The following is a 19,848-nucleotide window of genomic DNA, read 5'->3' as shown; positions in this document are numbered from 1 at the left end:
ATACTCCAAATGGGGTCTGGCCAGAGCCTTATATAGCCTCAGAAGTACATCCTTGGTCTTGTATTCTAGCCCTCTTGACATGAATGCTATCATTGCATTTGCATTCTTAACTGCCGACAGAACCTGCACGTTAACCTTAAGAGAATCGTGAACAAGGACACCCAAGTCCCTTTGTGTTTCTCATTTCCTAAGCATTTCCCGATTTAGAGAATAGTCTATGCCTAAATTCCTGCTTTCAAAGTTCATAACCTCACACTTTTCTACATTGTATTTCATTTGCCACTTCATTGCCCACTCTCCTAGCTTGTCCAAATCCTTTCTGCTGTCCCCTTGCTTCCTCAATAGTATCTGTCCCTCTATAGATCTTTGTATCATCTGCAAACTTAGCAACAGTGCCTTCAGTTCCTTTTTCCAGATCATTGATGTATGTTGTAAAAAGTTGTGGTCCCAGCACAGACCCCTGAGGCACACCACTAGTCCCCGGCTGCCATCTTGAAAAATACTCCTTTGTCCCCACTCTCTGCCTTTTGCCAGTCAGCCAATCATCTATCCATGCCTGGATCTTACCCTTAACACCATGGGCTCTTAACTTGTTTAACAGTCTCCTATGCGGCACCTTGTCAAAGGCCTTCTGGAAATCTAAATAAATCACGTCCACTGATTCTCCTTATTCTGTTTCTTCTGTTTCTCTACCCCAATTAGTCATTTATTGTCCAAGGCATATGTGTCCTTATTTGTTGTTCAAAAATGTACCATCTCATACATACAAGTCAATTATATGCCCATCCTGCAGGAGGCCCTGCCTCTCTCTTGTTACAGTTTTCAACTGGAGCCTCTAACTTGTTGACATTTGCACATTTTGAAATTGCACTTATAATTCCTGAATCAAAATTGCTTATATAAATTGTGAATAGCAGTGGGTCTCAGTTCCAATTCTTGAAGTATATTACTTCAGACCATTTTCCAATCAAAGTAATAATCTTAACTCACCCCTTGTCACTCTTATCTGCTTTGTACCCAACCTGCTTTCCATTCTGCCTCTTGCCCCCTGAATCCACAATTCTGATCTTAGTCATGAAACGTCTACGTTGTACCTTCTCAAAAACCTTTTGAAAATCCAAATATATTATGCCTACTTTATTACCCTTGTCTACCTCTTCTGTTACTTCTTCAAAGAGTTTAGTTGGGTCGGTCAAGCATGGTCTTCCCATTTCACATCTATGCTAACTAGCTCTTCTTTTTGAGTTTCTGGATGTTTTTCAACTGCGCAGAGCATAGAACATAGAACGATACAGTGCAGTACAGGCCCTTCGGCCCTCGATGTTGCACCGACATGGAAAAAAAACTAAAGGCCATCTAACCTACACTATGCCCTTATCATCCATATGTTTATCCAACAAATTTTTAAATGCCCTCAATGTTGGCGAGTTCACTACTGTTGCAGGTAGGGCATTCCACGGCCTCACCACTCTTTGCGTAAAAAACCCACCTCTGACCTCTGTCCTATATCTATTACCCCTCAATTTAAGGCTATGTCCCCTCGTGCCAGCCACCTCCATCCGCGGGAGAAGGCTCTCGCTGTCCACCCTATCTAACCCTCTGATCATTTTGTATGCCTCTATTAAGTCACCTCTTAACCTTCTTCTCTCTAACGAAAACAACCTCAAGTCCATCAGCCTTTCCTCATAAGATTTTCCCTCCATACCAGGCAACATCCTGGTAAATCTCCTCTGTACCCGTTCCAAAGCTTCCACGTCCTTCCTATAATGAGGCGACCAGAACTGTACGCAATACTCCAAATGCGGCCGTACTAGAGTTTTGTACAACTGCAACATGACCTCATGGCTCCGGAACTCAATCCCTCTACCAATAAAGGCCAACACACCATAGGCCTTCTTCACAACCCTATCAACCTGGGTGGCAACTTTCAGGGATCTATGTACATGGACACCGAGATCCCTCTGCTCATCCACACTACCCAGAATTTTACCATTAGCCAAATATTCCGCATTCCTGTTATTCTTTCCAAAGTGAATCACCTCACACTTCTCCACATTAAACTCCATTTGCCACCTCTCAGCCCAGCTCTGCAGCTTATCTATGTCCCTCTGTAACCTGCAACATCCTTCCGCACTGTCTACAACTCCACCGACTTTAGTGTCGTCTGCAAATTTACTCACCCATCCTTCTGCGCCCTCCTCTAGGTCATTTATAAAATGACAAACAGCAACGGCCCCAGAACAGATCCTTGTGGTACGCCACTCGTAACTGAACTCCATTCTGAACATTTCCCATCAACTACCACTCTCTGTCTTCTTTCAACTAGCCAATTTCTGATCCACATCTCTAAATCACCCTCAATCCCCAGCCTCCGTATTTTCTGCAATAGCCGACCGTGGGGAACCTTATCAAACGCTTTACTGAAATCCATATACACCACATCAACTGCTCTACCCTCGTCTACCTGTTCAGTCACCTTCTCAAAGAACTCGATAAGGTTTGTGAGGCATGACCTACCCTTCACAAAACCATGCTGACTATCCCTAATCATATTATTCCTATCTAGATGATTATAAATCGTATCTTTTATAATCCTCTCCAAGACCTTACCCACCACAGACGTTAGGCTCACCGGCCTATAGTTACCGGGGTTATCTCTACTCCCCTTCTTGAACAAAGGGACCACATTTGCTATCCTCCAGTCCTCTGGCACTATTCCTGTAGCCAATGATGACATAAAAATCAAAGCCAAAGGCTCAGCAATCTCTTCCCTGGCTTCCCAGAGAATCCTAGGATAAATCCCATCCGGCCCCGGGGACTTATCTATTTTCACCTTGTCCAGAATTGCCAACACTTCTTCCCTACGCACCTCAATGCCATCTATTCTAATAGCCTGGGTCTCAGCATTCTCCTCCACAATATTATCTTTTTCTTGAGTGAATACTGACGAAAAGTATTCATTTAGTATCTCGCTTATCTCCTCAGCCTCCACACACAACTTCCCACCACTGTCCTTGACTGGCCCTACTCTTACCCTAGTCATTCTTTTATTCCTGACATACCTATAGAAAGCTTTTGGGTTTTCCTTGATCCTACCTGCCAAATACTTCTCATGTCCCCTCCTTGCTCGTCTCAGCTCTCTCTTTAGATCCTTCCTCGCTTCCTTGTAACTATCAAGCGCCCCAACTGAAACTTCATGCCTCATCTTCACATAGGCCTCCTTCTTCCTCTTAACAAGAGATTCCACTTCTTTGGTAAACCACGGTTCCCTCGCTCGACCCCTTCCTCCCTGCCTGACTGGTACGTACTTATCAAGAACATGCAATAGCTGTTCCTTGAACAAGCTCCACATATCCAGTGTGCCCAACCCTTGCAGCCTACTTCTCCAACCAACACATCCTAAGTCATGTCTAATGGCATCATAATTGCCCTTCCCCCAGCTATGCCCCTGCGGGGTATACTTATCCCTTTCCATCACTAACGTAAAGGTCACCGAATTGTGGTCACTGTTTCCAAAGTGCTCACCTACCTCCAGATCTAACACCTGGCCTGGTTCATTACCCAAAACCAAATCCAATGTGGCCTCGCCTCTTGTTGGCCTGTCAACATATTGTGTCAGGAAACCCTCCTGCACACATTGTACAAAGAACGACCCATCTAATGTACTCGAACTATATCTTTTCCAGTCAATATTTGGAAAGTTAAAGTCTCCCATAACAACTACCCTGTTACTTTCGCTCTTTTCCAGAATCATCTTCGCCATCCTTTCCTCTACATCCCTAGAACTATTAGGTGGCCTATAGAAAACTCCCAACAGGGTGACCTCTCCTTTCCTGTTTCTAACCTCAGCCCATACTACCTCAGAAGAAGAGTCCCCATCTAGCATCCTTTCCGCCACCGTAATACTGTCCTTGACTAGCAGCGCCACACCTCCCCCTCTTTTTCCCCCTTCTCTGAGCTTACTAAAACACCTAAACCCCGGAACCTGCAACAACCATTCCTGTCCCTGCTCTATCCATGTCTCTGAAATGGCCACAACGTCGAAGTCCCAGGTACCAACCCATGCTGCCAGTTCCCCTACCTTATTTCGTATACTCCTGGCATTGAAGTAGACACACTTCAAACCACCTACCTGAACACTGGCACCCTCCTGCGAAGTCAAATCCGTGCTCCTGACCTCTATACTCTCAATCTCCCGTACCCCAAAACTACAATCCAGGTTCCCATGCCCCTGCTGAATTAGTTTAAACCCCCGCAAAGAGCACTAACAAATCTCCCACCCAGGATATTGGTGCCCCTCCGGTTCAGATGAGATTGAGAAAGTATTCCATTATCTTTCCTACCACGAATGTGAAGCTAATTGTTTTGTAATTCCCCAGGATTGTTCTACCTCCCCTTTTGTGCATAGGTGTACCATTTACTGCTCACCAGCCCTTTGACACTATTCCCTTTTCCAATGAAATTCTGTACACATATAATGGTGTCTTTGCTATTTATTTCCCAATGTCATATGGATGCAATCCAGCCGGACCATGGGGTTTTATTAATGCACCAATTCTTCTCCTTTCTTGTCTTAACTATCTTTATATATCTTTTCATCCCTTTTTGCAATGGCAGACCCACCACATTAGTTTCCCAGGTAAATATTGAGACATAGCCATTACTTAATATTTCTGCAATTTATGAGAGTGTAAAAGTAATTTGATTTTGAGAAAAAATATAATGCACAAAATTGAAGCTTTGAAAATAAATTCTTCCGTGATTTGCATTAGAAATTAATACACATTGTTCAGATTTGTGAACGAGAGAGGCTTATGATCTATTTTTTTGAAAGGAAGCCTTGCCTTCAATCACCTTTTGATTAATGAGCTTCACGGTTATACTGTTCTGATCTGCTAGGATGTCGGTTGACTTAGGTATGAATCATTTCTTTGCCCATCACAACCTGATGTGGTTCCAAATATTGGAATATTCTTGAAAGCAAAATGTCAGCTGTTCACCTTCTCTCCAGTGCCACAGTGAGATTACCCAGCGTGTGTATGAAGATAATGATCAAGGATATCCCAACTTCAATCTCAATTCAGAGCTGAAGTAATTGGGAGCCAACTGACTAAGCGATTCAAATCACTAACTTGGGATGGTTCTGCCAGTTTTACACCAACAGTTACTCTGAAAGAGTGAGAAAAAATAAGAAAACCTCTAACTAAAGCATTAACTATTTTAAAGACACAGACCGAGCCCCGCACGGGTCACCAGCCACAACTCTGAAGACCCAAAGACCAGGGGACCACCCTCACAAACCTCCAGTGGATGCTCCCCACCCCCCACCCCAAGGCTTTTTACTCTTATGTGAGAAATAAAAAAGTGACCAGGGTGACGGTAGGGCCGGTCAAGGACAGTAGTGGGAAGTTGTGCATGGAGTCAGAAGAAATAGCAGAGGCGTTGAATGAATACTTTTCTTCAGTGTTCACCAAGGAGAGGGGACATATTTTTGAGGATGAGAGTGTGATACAGGTGGTTAGGCTGGAGGAGGTAGATGTTCTGAGGAAGGATGTATTAGCAATTTAAAAAAACCTGAGGGTCGACAAGTCCCCTGGGCCAGATGGGATATATCCAAGGATTCTTTGGGAGACAAGGGATGAGATTGCAGTGCCTTTGGCTTTGATCTTTGGGTCCTCACTGTCCACGGGGCCAGTGCCAGAGGACTGGAGAGTGGCGAATGTTGTTCCTCTGTTTAAGAAAGGGAATAGGAATGACCCTGGTAATTATCGGCCGGTTAGTCTTACTTTGGTGGTCGGTAAGTTATTGGAGATGGTCCTGAAGGATAGGATTTATGACCATTTGGAAAGATGCAACTTAGTCCAGGATAGTCAACACGGATTCATGAAGGGTAAATCTTGCCTCACAAATTTGATTGAATTCTTTCAGGAGGTAACTAAGTGTGTAGATGAAGGTAGAGCAGTTGATGTCATATACATGGGGCGGAATTCTCCGCACTCACGACGGTGCGGAGAATAGTGGGCGGCGTAAATTTTTACGGCCACGCTGGTCCGACGCCCTCCCGCTATTCTCCCCCCCCCCCCCACGCCCGCCTCCCGACACGAATCGCTGCCCGCCGTTTTTTTATGGCGAGCAGCGATTCTCAGCTGGCCGATGGGCCGATTTCCAAGGCCTTTACGACCGTTTTTATGAACGTCAATCACACCTGGTCTGACCGTTCGTAAAAACGGCCGTAAAGTCTCGATCTGGGGAACCATGGCACCGATTGGCATGGCAGTACCACGGCCGTGCCAAGGGTGCCATGGGCCCGCGATCGGTGGGCACCGATAGCGGGCAGCGGGCACTTACCCCGCGCACTCTTTATCCTTCCGCCGCCCCGCTGTATCCATTCGCGGGGCGGCTGAGGGGCATACCGGCCCGCGCATGCGCGGGTTTCACGCAAATGCGTGATGACATCATACGCGGGTTGGAGTTGTCCAATCCGCGCATGCGCGGCTGACGTCATCTGACGCGTCAGCCATGGCTAACTCTGGCTAGCGGGCTTAACGAAATTCGTTAAGCATGCAATGCCGGAGTTCACGGCCGCGGGATGCTAGCCCCGACCGGGGACCAGAATCGGTTCCCGGTCGGGGGGGGCGGAGGCTGGCGTCAAACCCGCCCGTTTTTGACGCCAGCCTCACGATTTCTCCCGGGTGCGGAGAATCACGCCCATGGATTTTTGTAAGGCTTTTGATAAAGTTCCCCATGGCCGGCTCATGAAGAAAGTAAGAAGGTGTGGGATAGAGGGAAATTTGGCCAATTTGATGTAACTGGCTATCACATAGAAGACAGAGGGTGGTGGTGGATGGAAAATTTTCAGACTGGAGACCAGTTACCAGCGGTGTACCACAGGGATCAGTGCTGGGTCCTCTACTTTTTGCGATTTTTATAAAAGACTTGGAGGAGGGGGCTGAAGGGTGGGTCAGTAAATTTACTGATGACACCAAGATTGGTGGAGTAGTGGATGAGGTGGAAGGCTGTTGTCGGCTGCAGAGAGACATTGATAGGATGCTGAGCTGGGTCGAAAAATGGCAGATTGAGTTTAACCCTGATAAGTACGAGGTGATTCATTTTGGTACAAAAAATTTGAGTGCAGATTACAGGGTCAACGGCAGGGTTCTGAGGAATGTGGAGGAACAGAGAGATCTTGGGGTTTATGTCCACATATCTCTGAAGGTTGCCACACAAGTGGATAGAGCCGTGAAAAAGGCTTATAGTGTGTTAGCGTTTATTAACAGGGGACTTGAGTTTTAGAGCCGTAGGGTTCTGGTGCTAAGAGACATGGCCCAGGTGAGACCACATTTGGAGTATGTGTGCAGTTCTGGTCACCTTATTAAAGGAAGGATGTGGAAGCATTGGAAAGGGTGCAAAGGAAATTTACCAGGATGCTGCCTGATTTGCAGGACAGGTCTTATGAGGAAAGGTTGAGGGAGCTAGGTCTTTTCTCCTTGGAGCTGAGGAGGATGAGAGGCGACTTAATAGAGGTTTATAAGATGATGAGGAGGATAGATAGAGTGGACGTTCAGAGACTATTTCCTCGGGTGGTTGTAGCTGTTACAAGGGGCATAACTATAAGGTTCAGGGTGGGAGATATAGGAGGGATGTCTGAGGTAAGTTCTTTACTCAGAGAGTGGTTAGGGTGTGGAATGGACTGCCTGCTGTGATAGTGAAGTCGGACACTTTAGGAACTTTCAAGCGGTTATTGGATCGGCACATGGAGCACACCAGAATGACAGGGAGTGGGATAGCTTGATCTTGGTTTTGGACAATGCTTTGCACAACATCGAGGGCCGAAGGACCTGTTCTGTGCTGTACTGTTCTATGTTCTATGTTCACCCATGTCCCCCCAACCTAATCACCCCACCCCCACCATGGTATTCCCCACTCCTACCATGGTATTCCCACCTCACATCCCCCACCTGTACGTGATTCCCCATCCCTTCCTCGACCTGCACCCCCCCCCCCCCCCCTCCCCCCCCGCCACTTGACTGGTCACAAACCTGAGCAGCTCCCTCCCCACCCCAAACGTAACAACCCCCATCTTCCCTGACCCAACCCCACACCCCTGAACCCCCCCACCACCACCACCACCAGATGTCCACTCTGCTTCTTTTGCCACTGCATCCGAGGAAATGCTGCTTTAATCTCACCAAGCCTGAGTCAGGACGGTCAGGTGAGACAGACGCTTAAGTATTTAAGTGCAAGCAAGTGAGTACAGTGTGGCAATCCGCCGTGGATTCCACTCCGGTGTAGTTATGGCCCAATATCTTGTGTGAGTTTCAAATAGCAACACTGATACTGAGTGCTGCAGGTCAGCCATCTCCTTCAGTTGTTCTGAACTGGGTATAACACATTGGAAAATAAATACATCTTTCTGGATGAGATTTGAAATTAAAAATTGCCTTTGGCTGTACTTTTGTTAGAATCAAAGTCAATTGCTGAATGATTACAGTGGCATCATCTGAAATCATGAAGGTCATAAAGCTACCAATGATGTGGAGAATTTCATGTATTACCTATTTAATTTCTGACATTATAGTCGGGCCTAGAAGGAATTGTGTGTAAATTTTAATGCCCTTTACTCGATTAGTTATCTCATGCATCGAGATGAGCAATATGAGTGTCCGTTTTGCTGCAGGTTTTAGCTTTTTGATATAATTTCATTAATAGCTGAGAGAGTACCAGTCATGCCATATTGTGACCTTACAGAGTGGTAAAATGAGTCTAGACACAAAAGTGGGACTGATTTAACATAATTAAACAGTCAGGATAGTACAACTGAGGACATGTCATCACTGTCAGAGAGAGTATTTGGATCATTTAATTCCAAGTGCATTGATGCACCACCATCGTCAGACTTGCCCTGTCAAAAATCCTAGAACTTCAGCAACGTAAATCCTATTAATGGGACATTCCAAATATGTTTTATTTAAACTCATCATCTGATTTTGAAGTTTGTGAAGTGCCTTGTCAAGCATGTTGCATGCAATACAACACCCACTTTAACAGGATAAATAAAATGGATGGAGGTAGGAAAGCAATGTGTTTGCTTCCTAGAATTTTGACTTTCCTACAAGTTGAGTCCACCAAGTAATGAGTACCACATCAATTTCCATTGAATATTCTCAGCACACTTGAGCCTAAATTGGCCTATTGTTGCAACAAACTTCATTTTGTGATCAGCTGTATCACATGGCCTTGCCACAAATGCGGCATTCTCCAGCCACATCTGCCATGCGACGGAGAATCCCGCCCGTGGTCAATGGACTTCTCCATTGTCCGCAGCTCGCCTGCTGCATTCTTGCAGCTGGCAGGGTGGAAGAATCCAGCCCAAAGTTCGCTGCTGTCCAAGACTCAGCCCAAGTTACTGTTAAGAATTGAGTTTGCAATAACAAGATTTGGCTGTAGATATTTATAGTTTGCAGCAGTCCTCAATTACAGAAAGAAGTCTCATTCTTCCCAATTTACTATTGAATGTTCACCTAACTAAATTTTTTAAGCTTTTTAAAGAAAGCGAGGGGACCTTTGAGCCCACATTAGCCGTCACTAAGCACGGCGATGTAAGTGGAAAATATGGCAAGAATCCGGAAATGCAAATCTTGCTGGCGAGATCGCGTTTTCTGATTTTCCAAACCCCTTGCCAGTGACATAACGGGAAATCCACCATGAAGGTCAGGAACCTTATTTCAATGCAGTAGCATATCACTGGCAAACCCTACCGCCGGGATTCCACCCCCCCCCCCCCCCCCCCCCCCCACCCCAACATGGAATATTCATCAGTCACTAGCGTGACATCACACTGGCATGATTTACAACAGCTGTATTAAACTTTGAGCCTGGTGACCCCACCTTGAAAGGACATTTCGGTAGCACCGTAGTATGGTAGTTAGCATAAATGCTTCACAGCTCCAGGGTCCCAAGTTCGGTTCCTGGCTGGTTCACTGTCTGTGCGGAGTCTGCACGTCCTCCCCGTGTGTGCGTGGGTTTCCTCCGGGTGCTCCGGTTTCCTCCCACAGTCCAAAGATGTGCGGGTTAGGTGGATTGGCCATGCTAAATTGCCCGTAGTGTCCTAAAAAGTAAGGTTAAGGTGGGGGGGGTTGTTGGGTTATGGGTATAGGGTGGATACGTGGGTTTGAGTAGGGTGATCATTGCTCGGCACAACATCGAGGGCCGAAGGGCCTGTTCTGTGCTGTACTGTTCTATGACATATCAGAGGTGCGAGCTCAAGTTTTCATCGCCCTCCAGGGGGCCAGTTGCAGATGTGATACAAATGTAACCCCCAATACAAGGCGTTATGGTGAATTCACTCATCAGTCAAGGGGTGATGCAGGGCAGCATCTTGTTTCCCTGTGAAGTTAAAAAGCAGGTCCATTGAATGCACTTAACTGCCTCACTCCTCACTCATGGTGGGGGTACACAGACCGCAGAAGCTCTCAAAGGCTGAAGGCTTTCATTCAGGTATAGTTGCAAGGGGCAACTGTGAGGACGTGGCTATTGTGTGACAGAGAGGGAGTGAAAAGATGCTCACATAGTGGGAAGCACATGGGTGAATGTCCCAGACCATGAGAGGACATCGGGTCAGAGCTGTATCAGGACTCTTCATCTCTCATTTTAACCAGTGCCCTGCAGAGGAGAGGGAGATGGGACCAATTGATCTTCTGGGAGAAGAGCCTCGGAGGAGACACCACCGGCCATTGGTGTTCCTATGTAGAACTTCCTACCTCCAAATGTCAGCGGTCCAGTGCCGGAGAACACTGCGTCTGTCCTGGGACTTGGTGGACCTCATCCTTGGCCTGAAAGTTACTGCCACTCTGAACTTCCTAGCATGTGGCTTGTTTCAGGGCAGCATGGGTGACCTCTGTGGCTTTTCCCAGTCTGCAGCACACAAGTGCATAAGGGAGCTCACAGCTGTGCTCTTTGCAAGGGCCCACGGGTACATCAAATTCCCAACATCTTCCCGTCACGGATACAAGACTCATCTGCACCAGAACAGGATACAGGCAACGCCACACACTTGCATCAAACCCATAGCTACAAAAAGACAGAAAGAAGAAAACAATATCCCGAGAACCCCAGAACTAAAGGGCAAATCGACTGACACCCAGCGCAAATTACATTCTCCTCCAAAGCCCAGACCAGAACAGACAGTCATGAAGTAACTACAGGATGCCGAGGGGGGGACAGGGCGGCACCAAACCTCAAATCTCAACCCAAGGCCTCCCATTGATGAAAATTAAGGAGACACCCATCACAGGAGCAGCACGATACTGATCACTGACCCCAGAGCCAAGCCTGGCCTAACCCAGCACCATCATCAAATAAAACATCAGGATAACTGAGCCCTGAGGACCAGCATCACACCCAGCAGTCAAAGAGGGAGACCCACATCAGGAGAAAGGACTGACTCCTGCCGAAATTCTCAGTCCTCAACAGGATAACACACCATCAGCCTGGGCCTGAAAAAAGGAAAGATGTTAAACTCAAATAAGAGACTAATTCACACTGGGGGGACCTTCCTCGAACATAGGGAGGACAGAACTGATCCTACTAACCCCTCCCCTCCTCCCCTCCACCCCTCACCCCTCACCGACTCTGCTCATCCTCCCACCAAGGATACATCAGGATAAAGGGTCTGTGCACACACCCCAAACTCAACATACCGCATAACGGGCAGCACGGTAGCATTGTGGATAGCACAATCGCTTCACAGCTCCAGGGTCCCAGGTTCGATTCCGGCTTGGGTCACTGTCTGTGCGGAGTCTGCACATCCTCCCCGTGTGTGCGTGGGTTTCCTCCGGGTGCTCCGGTTTCCTCCCGCAGTCCACAGATGTGCAGGTTAGGTGGACTGGCCATGATAAATTGCCCTTAGTGTCCAAAATTGCCCTTAGTGTTGGGTGGGGTTACTGGGTTATGGGGATAGGGTGGAGGTGTTCACCTAGGGTAGGGTGCTCTTTCCAGGAGCCGGTGCAGACTCGATGGGCCGAATGGCCTCCTTCTGCACTGTAAATTCTATGATAAACTATGATAACATGATATAAACGTCTTGAATCAGGATAACCTGATAACGGTGCAGGACATCACACCCAAATTATTCACTTCTCTGCAAGCAAATATATTCACAACAGCAACAGACAGCACAAAATTATCATGGAGCCAAGTCCAGTATAACAACTGAGGTGAGAGGCTGTTGTCAGGATAAAGACTTCTCCACCGGCACATAAAGAAGTTGAATTAAGGATAAAGCAGGATCAGAAATGGTGAGTAACCGTCAGGATATTCCACAGATTCCAACGAACAAAGCACAAAATCTCATTGCTTAACATGTCGTCTTACCCGAACCCAGGCGGCCCACAACCTAGGCTGCAGCAGGGCTGGCTCAGTCATTTCCAACCCCCCTCGACCAACATCAGGAACAGGACCAGGGGTCGGGAGGTCAATCCCATCCCCGATCTCGAAGACTGGATTGAATATGCTCCATTGACAGTCTCTCTTTGCAATAAGAACCTCCTAATGCACCTCCATCTCCTCAATATCTCCTCGCAACTCTTAAAATTGTGCTTTGATGACCTGCACTGTAGAATCGAGACATTCAGATGGATTAATATCATCCTAAACAGCCATTATCTGTCGGTATTCATTCAGGGCGGGAGACCTCCCAAAAGCAGCGCATCACTGAAGACAAGAAAGCACCTGCGGGGCTCCAATCCCCTGGGAGACGCCCACGAGTGCCATTCCATCTGGTCCCCATATGTGGAGAACAGCACTGAAGGCGCTCACCCGAGGTCTCCAAGGCGAGGGAATTAGATCCCACGCCTTGGTTAGATTTCAGGAATGGATCTCAGAGTGAGACTAGGTGTCTCACTCTCATATGTAGATTTGCCAGAAAGTGATCCTGCCCATAATAGGCAGGATTCACAATGCGTCACCTTGTGAGATCGCGTTAGGTCTTGAGAAGCGTGGTGAGCCAGGTAAATCCAGAAGAGGGATCTCCCACCATCTGCCGGCCATGCCGCGCTGCTTTTTGGGCATAATGCAGCCAGTAGATCTCGCCCAATATCTTCACACCCTCAAAATGTAACTCACGTAATGCAAGGCAACTTGGAATAACGATTTCAGAAATGTAAAAGTGCAGAAAAATAAGCAATGTGTATTTATGTGAAGTAACTGCATGTCAGAGCGCGATTTATAAAGCTGCTGTACTGCTCATAGACCCTATCGATGAAATGGATGGAGCCACTTCGAGAATACCTAATGAACATTCAGAGCAGATCATCAGAAGCTCTTCCTTGACAGACCATTACACTCTGAATCACTGAAGTTAAATAAATGCCAGGTTGCTCAGGAAACTAACATTTATCTGTTACAGTCATGAAAGGGAATGAAAAGATAAGGCATGTTTTAAAAAATGCATTAATTTGTTCACAATTATTGAGATCAATTCTAATCTAATTTTCATAATCATTGACCCTGCCCCACCTGATAAACTTTGCACATTAATTACAGATTCATTATCTGTTCCAGAAGTTTAGCATGCTGAATTCTTAATGCAGCAATGCACGCAGAAGGCTTTTGAAATCAAGATATTTATTCCTGTAAAGGAGGTCAAGCACAGTTACTTCAACTAAATTAGTCATTGTTCTTTAAAACAATTAATTACCAAACAATCGATGTGAAAAAAAATCAAATTTAGCCCAAACGTCACCTCAGCATGATAGCTTAATCTTATTTTGTTTATAACGTGTGTTGATGTAAATTAGAATTATGGCCTAATTAACTGTCCTTTTATGAAAACATAATTTATTCTGCTTCTGTGTTGGCTCAGTGGTGCTTGCTTATTCAACTCTGGTAATGCCCTGAAGTTATTCTCAAAGGCATTCTCAGATTTGTTATTCCTTGATGTGAAGAAAAGTATTCCAGTGGCGTTTTCTCTTCCTTCCTGAAGGCAGCAACTCTTGTTGGGCAGGATTCCACCAGTATTCATGACTTTCCAGTACTTTGCCCAACTGGTAAATTATCATGTCTGAGAAATGGCAGCATATTCAACTTTCAAGCCATCACGCTTTCCTGATCTTGTCTTTTCCCAGCATCTCCTCTTTTCAGCAGAAGGTATTGGGTAGCCATCAGGATACAAGTCTGGTGGACTTCCGGTGTGCAGCATGGAGTGAGTGTGCACACAGAGACAGCTCCTGCCCAAGGTTACAGAAAATAGCTCTTTTTTGGGCGGCATGGGTTGGAATTTCGATGAAAAGGCGTAGGTGAAGGTTCGAGGAGTACTTTCCCCCAGGAATAATATGTTTCTTGGTTATCAGACCCTCAGAAACAGTGCAAGATTGGGCGGAAGCAGCAGCAAACAAAAGCCTCTGCAAGCAGGCAAGCGGGGGAAGGGCCAGCTTATAGGTCTCAAGCTGACCTGAGGGCCTTTATGAAAGCTGAATTCTAGCAGCAGTCGACGCTGTCCCGACGAATCCCAGTGGGGGAAGGTGTCTAGAGGAGCATTCCCCATAATTTATGGTGCTCACCCGGAGTGGGGCAAAGGAAAAAGCTTCAGCAGCTCCCCAAGAAAAGTAGGGGAAGAAAGACAAAATGGCGGCCGGCGGAACACCCGAGGACTGGTGGAAGTGGGCGCAGGAGCAGCAAGCCTCTCTTCTGCGCTGTTTTGCGGAGCTGAAGGCTGAGTTGCTGGACTCCCTGAATGCAACTACAAACAAGGATACAAGTCTGGTTGCTGCTCCACAAATCACCCCACCCTTCCCCTGTGACCCATCCATCCATCCCAGCCAATCGAGAGTAAGGTTATTTCTTCGTGCTTTTAGCGTCACACAGCTGAGATCTCTGTAATCAGCACAGACTCGAGATTGAATTTGGAAGCAGATTTGGAGCATATTTAGGACTGAGTTGAGGAGCAGTGTGAGGGGCCAGATGGCCTACTCCTGCTCCCCGTTCTTATGGAACCTTTCATTCTGCATGGTCATTTGAGGGGAATCTAAAACAAAGACTGCACAATTAGCAAATAAAACTCTGTAGCTCAAGCAATTCTATCTTCCATCTTGTTGTCAATGCAGACATTTTTTGAAGACTGTGATTCCAATAGCTGAGTCATCTTATTGCCTTCAGGATTGAGTCATTGATCAGTATAGTAGGTGGGCTATAGTCAGAATATGATGCTAGTTAGTGGAATATCTCAGTTTTCCTTCAGCTGATGGTTAGCTCATAGTCATTAGCCACTTTTGAAGAACAGTCCATGATCCTTTGAAGGCCATTCTCACAGTGTGACACAAGGGCACAGCAATTCCAATATCATTGTCTCTAATGCCTTAGTTGAGATTTTGGTCAGCTCCAGTTGAAGGGAATTGGATGTACATTCCATCAACATTTCCACCAAATGCCCCAGAAAGCATGGCAGCAAAACAAATCTTAAAAATCAAAGAAACCACTTATTATGTCAAAGAGGTCAATGTATTCACGACAGTCAGCGACTCAGGCCATATTTCCATTGAGAAATTGCTGGATCAGATTTATAGCTCTATCAAAACATCTAGGTTTGGCTGAGACTTTCCACAAAGCCAATCTGTTTACTGTGTCAAAGGCTTTCGTCATGTCATCAAAAGGCATCTTTGGAGTCCCATTTATTGTTTGTGGCTGATCTCTTTTTATTTCTCGAAGGGCTAAGATCATGTCACAGGCTACCCTTGCCTTTCCTGAACCCACTTTGACTTTCTGGCAGTACACATTCTGCTATGTGGCTTTTCAGTTTGTTGAGCAGAACTTTTATTCAAATCTTACAAGTAATCACAAGCAGCGAGATTCCTTTACGCAGTCTTTTGTCCTTTTCCTTCATACAAGTGAGCAATCCATGAGCTTCTGAGCAGTGGTTAGCTGATCCCACAGTCTCACCCGCAATATACTGTATTTTGTGGATGATCTCGCTCAGTCATGCACATCTGTTTCTGATTGTCTGACAAGAACGGGCAAGTCAAGATATGGGACGGGATTCCCCTCGCCGTGTTTCTTGGCGGTGCGCCGAGCTTTGGTGGTGAGATTTGCTCTTCCCCTGCTTATTAAAAGGAATTCCCGTTGAAACTACCCCATGTCATCGGGAAACCTACGGGTGAGGATGGACTGCCAGCAGGAAATGTGATTATCTGTGCCAGCAAACTTTACAACTGTCTTTTTAAAAATCCATTCAGGGGATGTGAATGTCACTGGCTGGTCCAGCATTCACTGTCCATTCCGAATTGAACTTAGAGTCAACCACAGTGCTGTGGGTCTAGAGTTACATGTAGGCCAGACCAGGTAAGACTGGCAGATTTCATTTCTATCATAAGGACATGAGTGAAACAGATGAACTTTTACAACGATTAACACTGGTTTCATGGACTTCTTTAAATTTTTAATTCCAGATTTTTTTATTGAATGCAGTAAAACTGCCATGGTGGCATTCAAACCTAGGCCCCCAGAGCAGTACATTGGTCTCTCGATTACAAGTCTCGTGGCAACACCACTATGCCACTGCCTCTACACACTGCCACTGCCTCTCTGCACATTGTGCTGCAATGCTTTCTGTAACAGTAAGAGAATAACCTTTCCTCTGCTATATTTGCCATGGCAGCTTTTTTTATGCAGTTGAAAAGTGTGGATGGTAATAGATGTTCCCCTTCACAAGTGGGCACCAGCTTGCATGCTACCCTCTTCTACGAACCAATGGAATTACTCGTGTGTAGCTGCTGCTAAACACAAGCAGCTATGTGGAGCCACAGAGGAGAGATAGGTGAGTGTTGAGGGACAGGTGCAGTTGTCCACCCAGCTATGAAGTAGGTTGTGGCTGACTCCTGCAGAAAGGTCTACCTCTGTAGATACATACCCACTAACCCGACATTGCTATGACATTGTAGCTGTATGTCTAGGACATCAAGATGGATGGACCATTGCAGACAACTCTGAAGTTAATATCCAATCCAAAAATTCTGAGGACATTCTGAGACTTGCATGTGAGTACAAATGGTCATATCTCCTTTGCCCAGAATCTGGCAGGATTGTGTTGCGGAGAGACAAACAACCCCTACAAAAACACTGCATCTGTAACAATGAGACCAGCTCTTTACTGGGTATGGCATGTGATCATGCTGTGATTACAAGATCTGGAAAGGTTTTATCATGGTAGAGGCTGGGCTTTGAGCCATGTGTAATAGGGGATTAGGTGAATGAGGGTGGGATGGGGATTAGGTGAGTGAAGGCAGGGAAGGGCTCACTTGCTAGCAAGCGAGGGGCAGGGGTTGGAAGAAAGGGCACAGGCTCTCAGCGGGCTATCTTCTTTCCAAAGCTGGGTCACTCAATCAGGCATTGAATGCCTGATAAGGTGGACGCCTCACCCCCCTGAGGAGCCCACAAGCAAGCACAGCTTTTAAAGCTCTCCGTATGACAACTGTCCCAGTTGCTGCTAGTTGAATACCACCAGCAATGGGATGAGGCCATTGGCTTTCAGATGAGAAGACCGTTCATGAGCCTTACCACCCCAGGCAGAGGTGGGGAGATGATGGGGTTCCTACCCAACACCCTCCTTCCCCGTTCACTGCCCCCCCCATCTCCAAACTCACCCGTGGAAAGCATTAGATGGCACCCACTTATCTCTGAATGTTAAGCCACTAAAGTTGGGGCTAATATAGGGTCATGGATGTGGAGAGATCGTTAGGGGAAAATACAGCAATTTTGGTTTCTGTTGATGAGTTCCTCTTTACACTCTTAACATATGTCCCATGTATTAAAAGATATCTGGATGCCTGACAAATTAGAAGAAAAACATGCATCTGGAGGAAAAGAAAGTCAAAAAGTAGGGGAGAGATGAACAAAAGTACAATTTAGAGAAAAATTGCAGAGTGCAGAGATAATGGTTAAAAGATAGGTATGGACAGCAGGAAACAAGTAGCGTCCGTTATATAATGAACTTCACTTGTGGAGATGTAAATAATAGGATTGATGTCCGTTCTGTAATAATGTTTTGTTCAGTAGGATGTCCGATTAACTCAGAGCTAATAATTGAACATGATTTCTTTTCACTCAGTTCAAGTTAGTCATTTATTATTTAAACGTGTATGATTTGGGAGGTTAATTGTATGTAAATTGCATAGATCTGCTTTCTGCAAATCACATTTAAACAAGCCATATGAAGGATTTATTAAACCTACAGGAAAGCCAATAATGCAGCACTTTATCAGTTGCCAGGCTGGCAGCCAGGTGGCACTGCCAGGGTGCTGGGTTGGCATTGCCCACATGACACCAGCAGTGCCAGGGTGCCACCTTGACTAAAGGGAAACCACCTGGGCGCCTCCAATCCCCTAGGAGACCCCCCCCCCTCCCCTCAAGTGTTCTAATTCCATCTGGAACCCATTCAGGTGATAGGCAGCTGGTAGATCACACCCTAAATGTTGGCTGATTGGTTCTTCCTTAAGCACACAGGTAAAATGAATATGTAGCTGACCCAAAACCTGATTCCAAATAATCTGCCAAGTGATAATGTAAACCATTAGTTGGTATTACATGGAACTTGTTAAGGGAATCGAATATACAGTTAGGTATATGTTCAGTAAGCTGGAATGCCTGACGGACAAACTCAATAGACCAAACAAGCACTGTATAATTTAGTCAACTGTTTCGGTACTTTGCTACAATTAAATACTGTGCCTCCCAATAAATGATGTGGGACACAATATCTAAAGGAGATTATCAAATCTTAAACACAATTGTAGTCTTAAAGTATGATGTTGGTCTGAATTTGAATGGTTTGCATGGAATGGAGAATTTCATTGAATGTTCACAGGTGACACACGGACCAGAAATTTAAAACTCTGGGAAGTTCTTTCTGTATCCTTACAGCTTGTATTAGACAGGAATCTATTCCAGTGCAGTTGCAGATACTTCTGTGGTTTCATCAGAGATAATTTCCTGTTTACTTTGGCCATCATGAATAGTGGGCAGATCACTGGTGTTACTCACAGTCTATTTTTTGCTCATTATGTGGCTGCATATTCTGCTCACTAAGTGAACCTGTCCATGGATGAAAATTGGAATAGATGGTTATCTCTGCCATCTGGCCTTTGAGAATTGCCTCGCTGAAATATGGAAACCAGACCTGGTGGGAAGGATCTTGTGCTGGAAACTGATTTAGTTACAATGAGAGGGAATATCAGGAAGAGGGCTATGATCTAACTTGCCAGATTTCTCTCCCTCCCGCCTCCCCCCCCCCCCCCCCCCCTCTCCCCACCCCCCAATTTCCTCATGTTTTGTAAAGAGTAGCCACGTAAAGTAATTCCTACATGGCAGAAAAGTGTGACGCTGATCCAGATTTTAACGTTGTCTTGGTTGATGTGATCATTTGTCTTGAGTAGAATTTTAAACAGACCTCTGTTACTGAACCAATCTGTGATTTCCATTTCATGCAGCAATCATCCCCCGGCTCTTTTAAATGGGATTAGCAATTTAGTGCCAGTTTACACTGAATATTGATCAGTCTCATGGTGTAGATTTGTGCCTGCCAAGAACTTGAATTGAGGTTGTCCAAATTCTCTAATGATGTCTCACCTCAACTTCTTTGTAAATATTGTCTGACATGCTAATTTGGCTAATATGCACATACTAATATGTTTTTGGCCAATTTTAAATGAACACTTAATTGTGGTTTCAGATTCAAGTCATCAACTTTGCCACTGAGCATAACTGGGATTCAATGGAGGTTTTTGATGGTGGTGATATTACAGCAACAATGCTTGGCAGTTTCTCAGGTAATTTCTTCCTATTGAGGTTAAAATATTTGTG

At 45.7% G+C, this 19,848-nt stretch overlaps 1 protein-coding gene across 1 annotated transcript in view; it reads left to right on the top strand.

Annotated features, from left to right (window-relative positions):
* csmd2 (CUB and Sushi multiple domains 2) overlaps positions 1-19,848 on the top strand; it is a 2,254,685-nt gene that overhangs the window by 1,987,118 nt on the left and 247,719 nt on the right. The window contains exon 36 of the mRNA XM_038801178.1: positions 19,718-19,814. Within this exon, the coding sequence (XP_038657106.1) occupies positions 19,718-19,814 (97 nt within the window). The remainder of the gene's footprint in view (positions 1-19,717; positions 19,815-19,848) is intronic.

The sequence above is a fragment of the Scyliorhinus canicula genome, chromosome 1 (genome assembly GCF_902713615.1).
Source record: "Scyliorhinus canicula chromosome 1, sScyCan1.1, whole genome shotgun sequence".
In the NCBI taxonomy this organism is placed as follows: domain Eukaryota; kingdom Metazoa; phylum Chordata; class Chondrichthyes; order Carcharhiniformes; family Scyliorhinidae; genus Scyliorhinus; species Scyliorhinus canicula.
The sequence above is the reverse complement of the archived record's forward strand: the minus strand, read 5'-3'. Positions and strand labels throughout refer to the sequence as shown.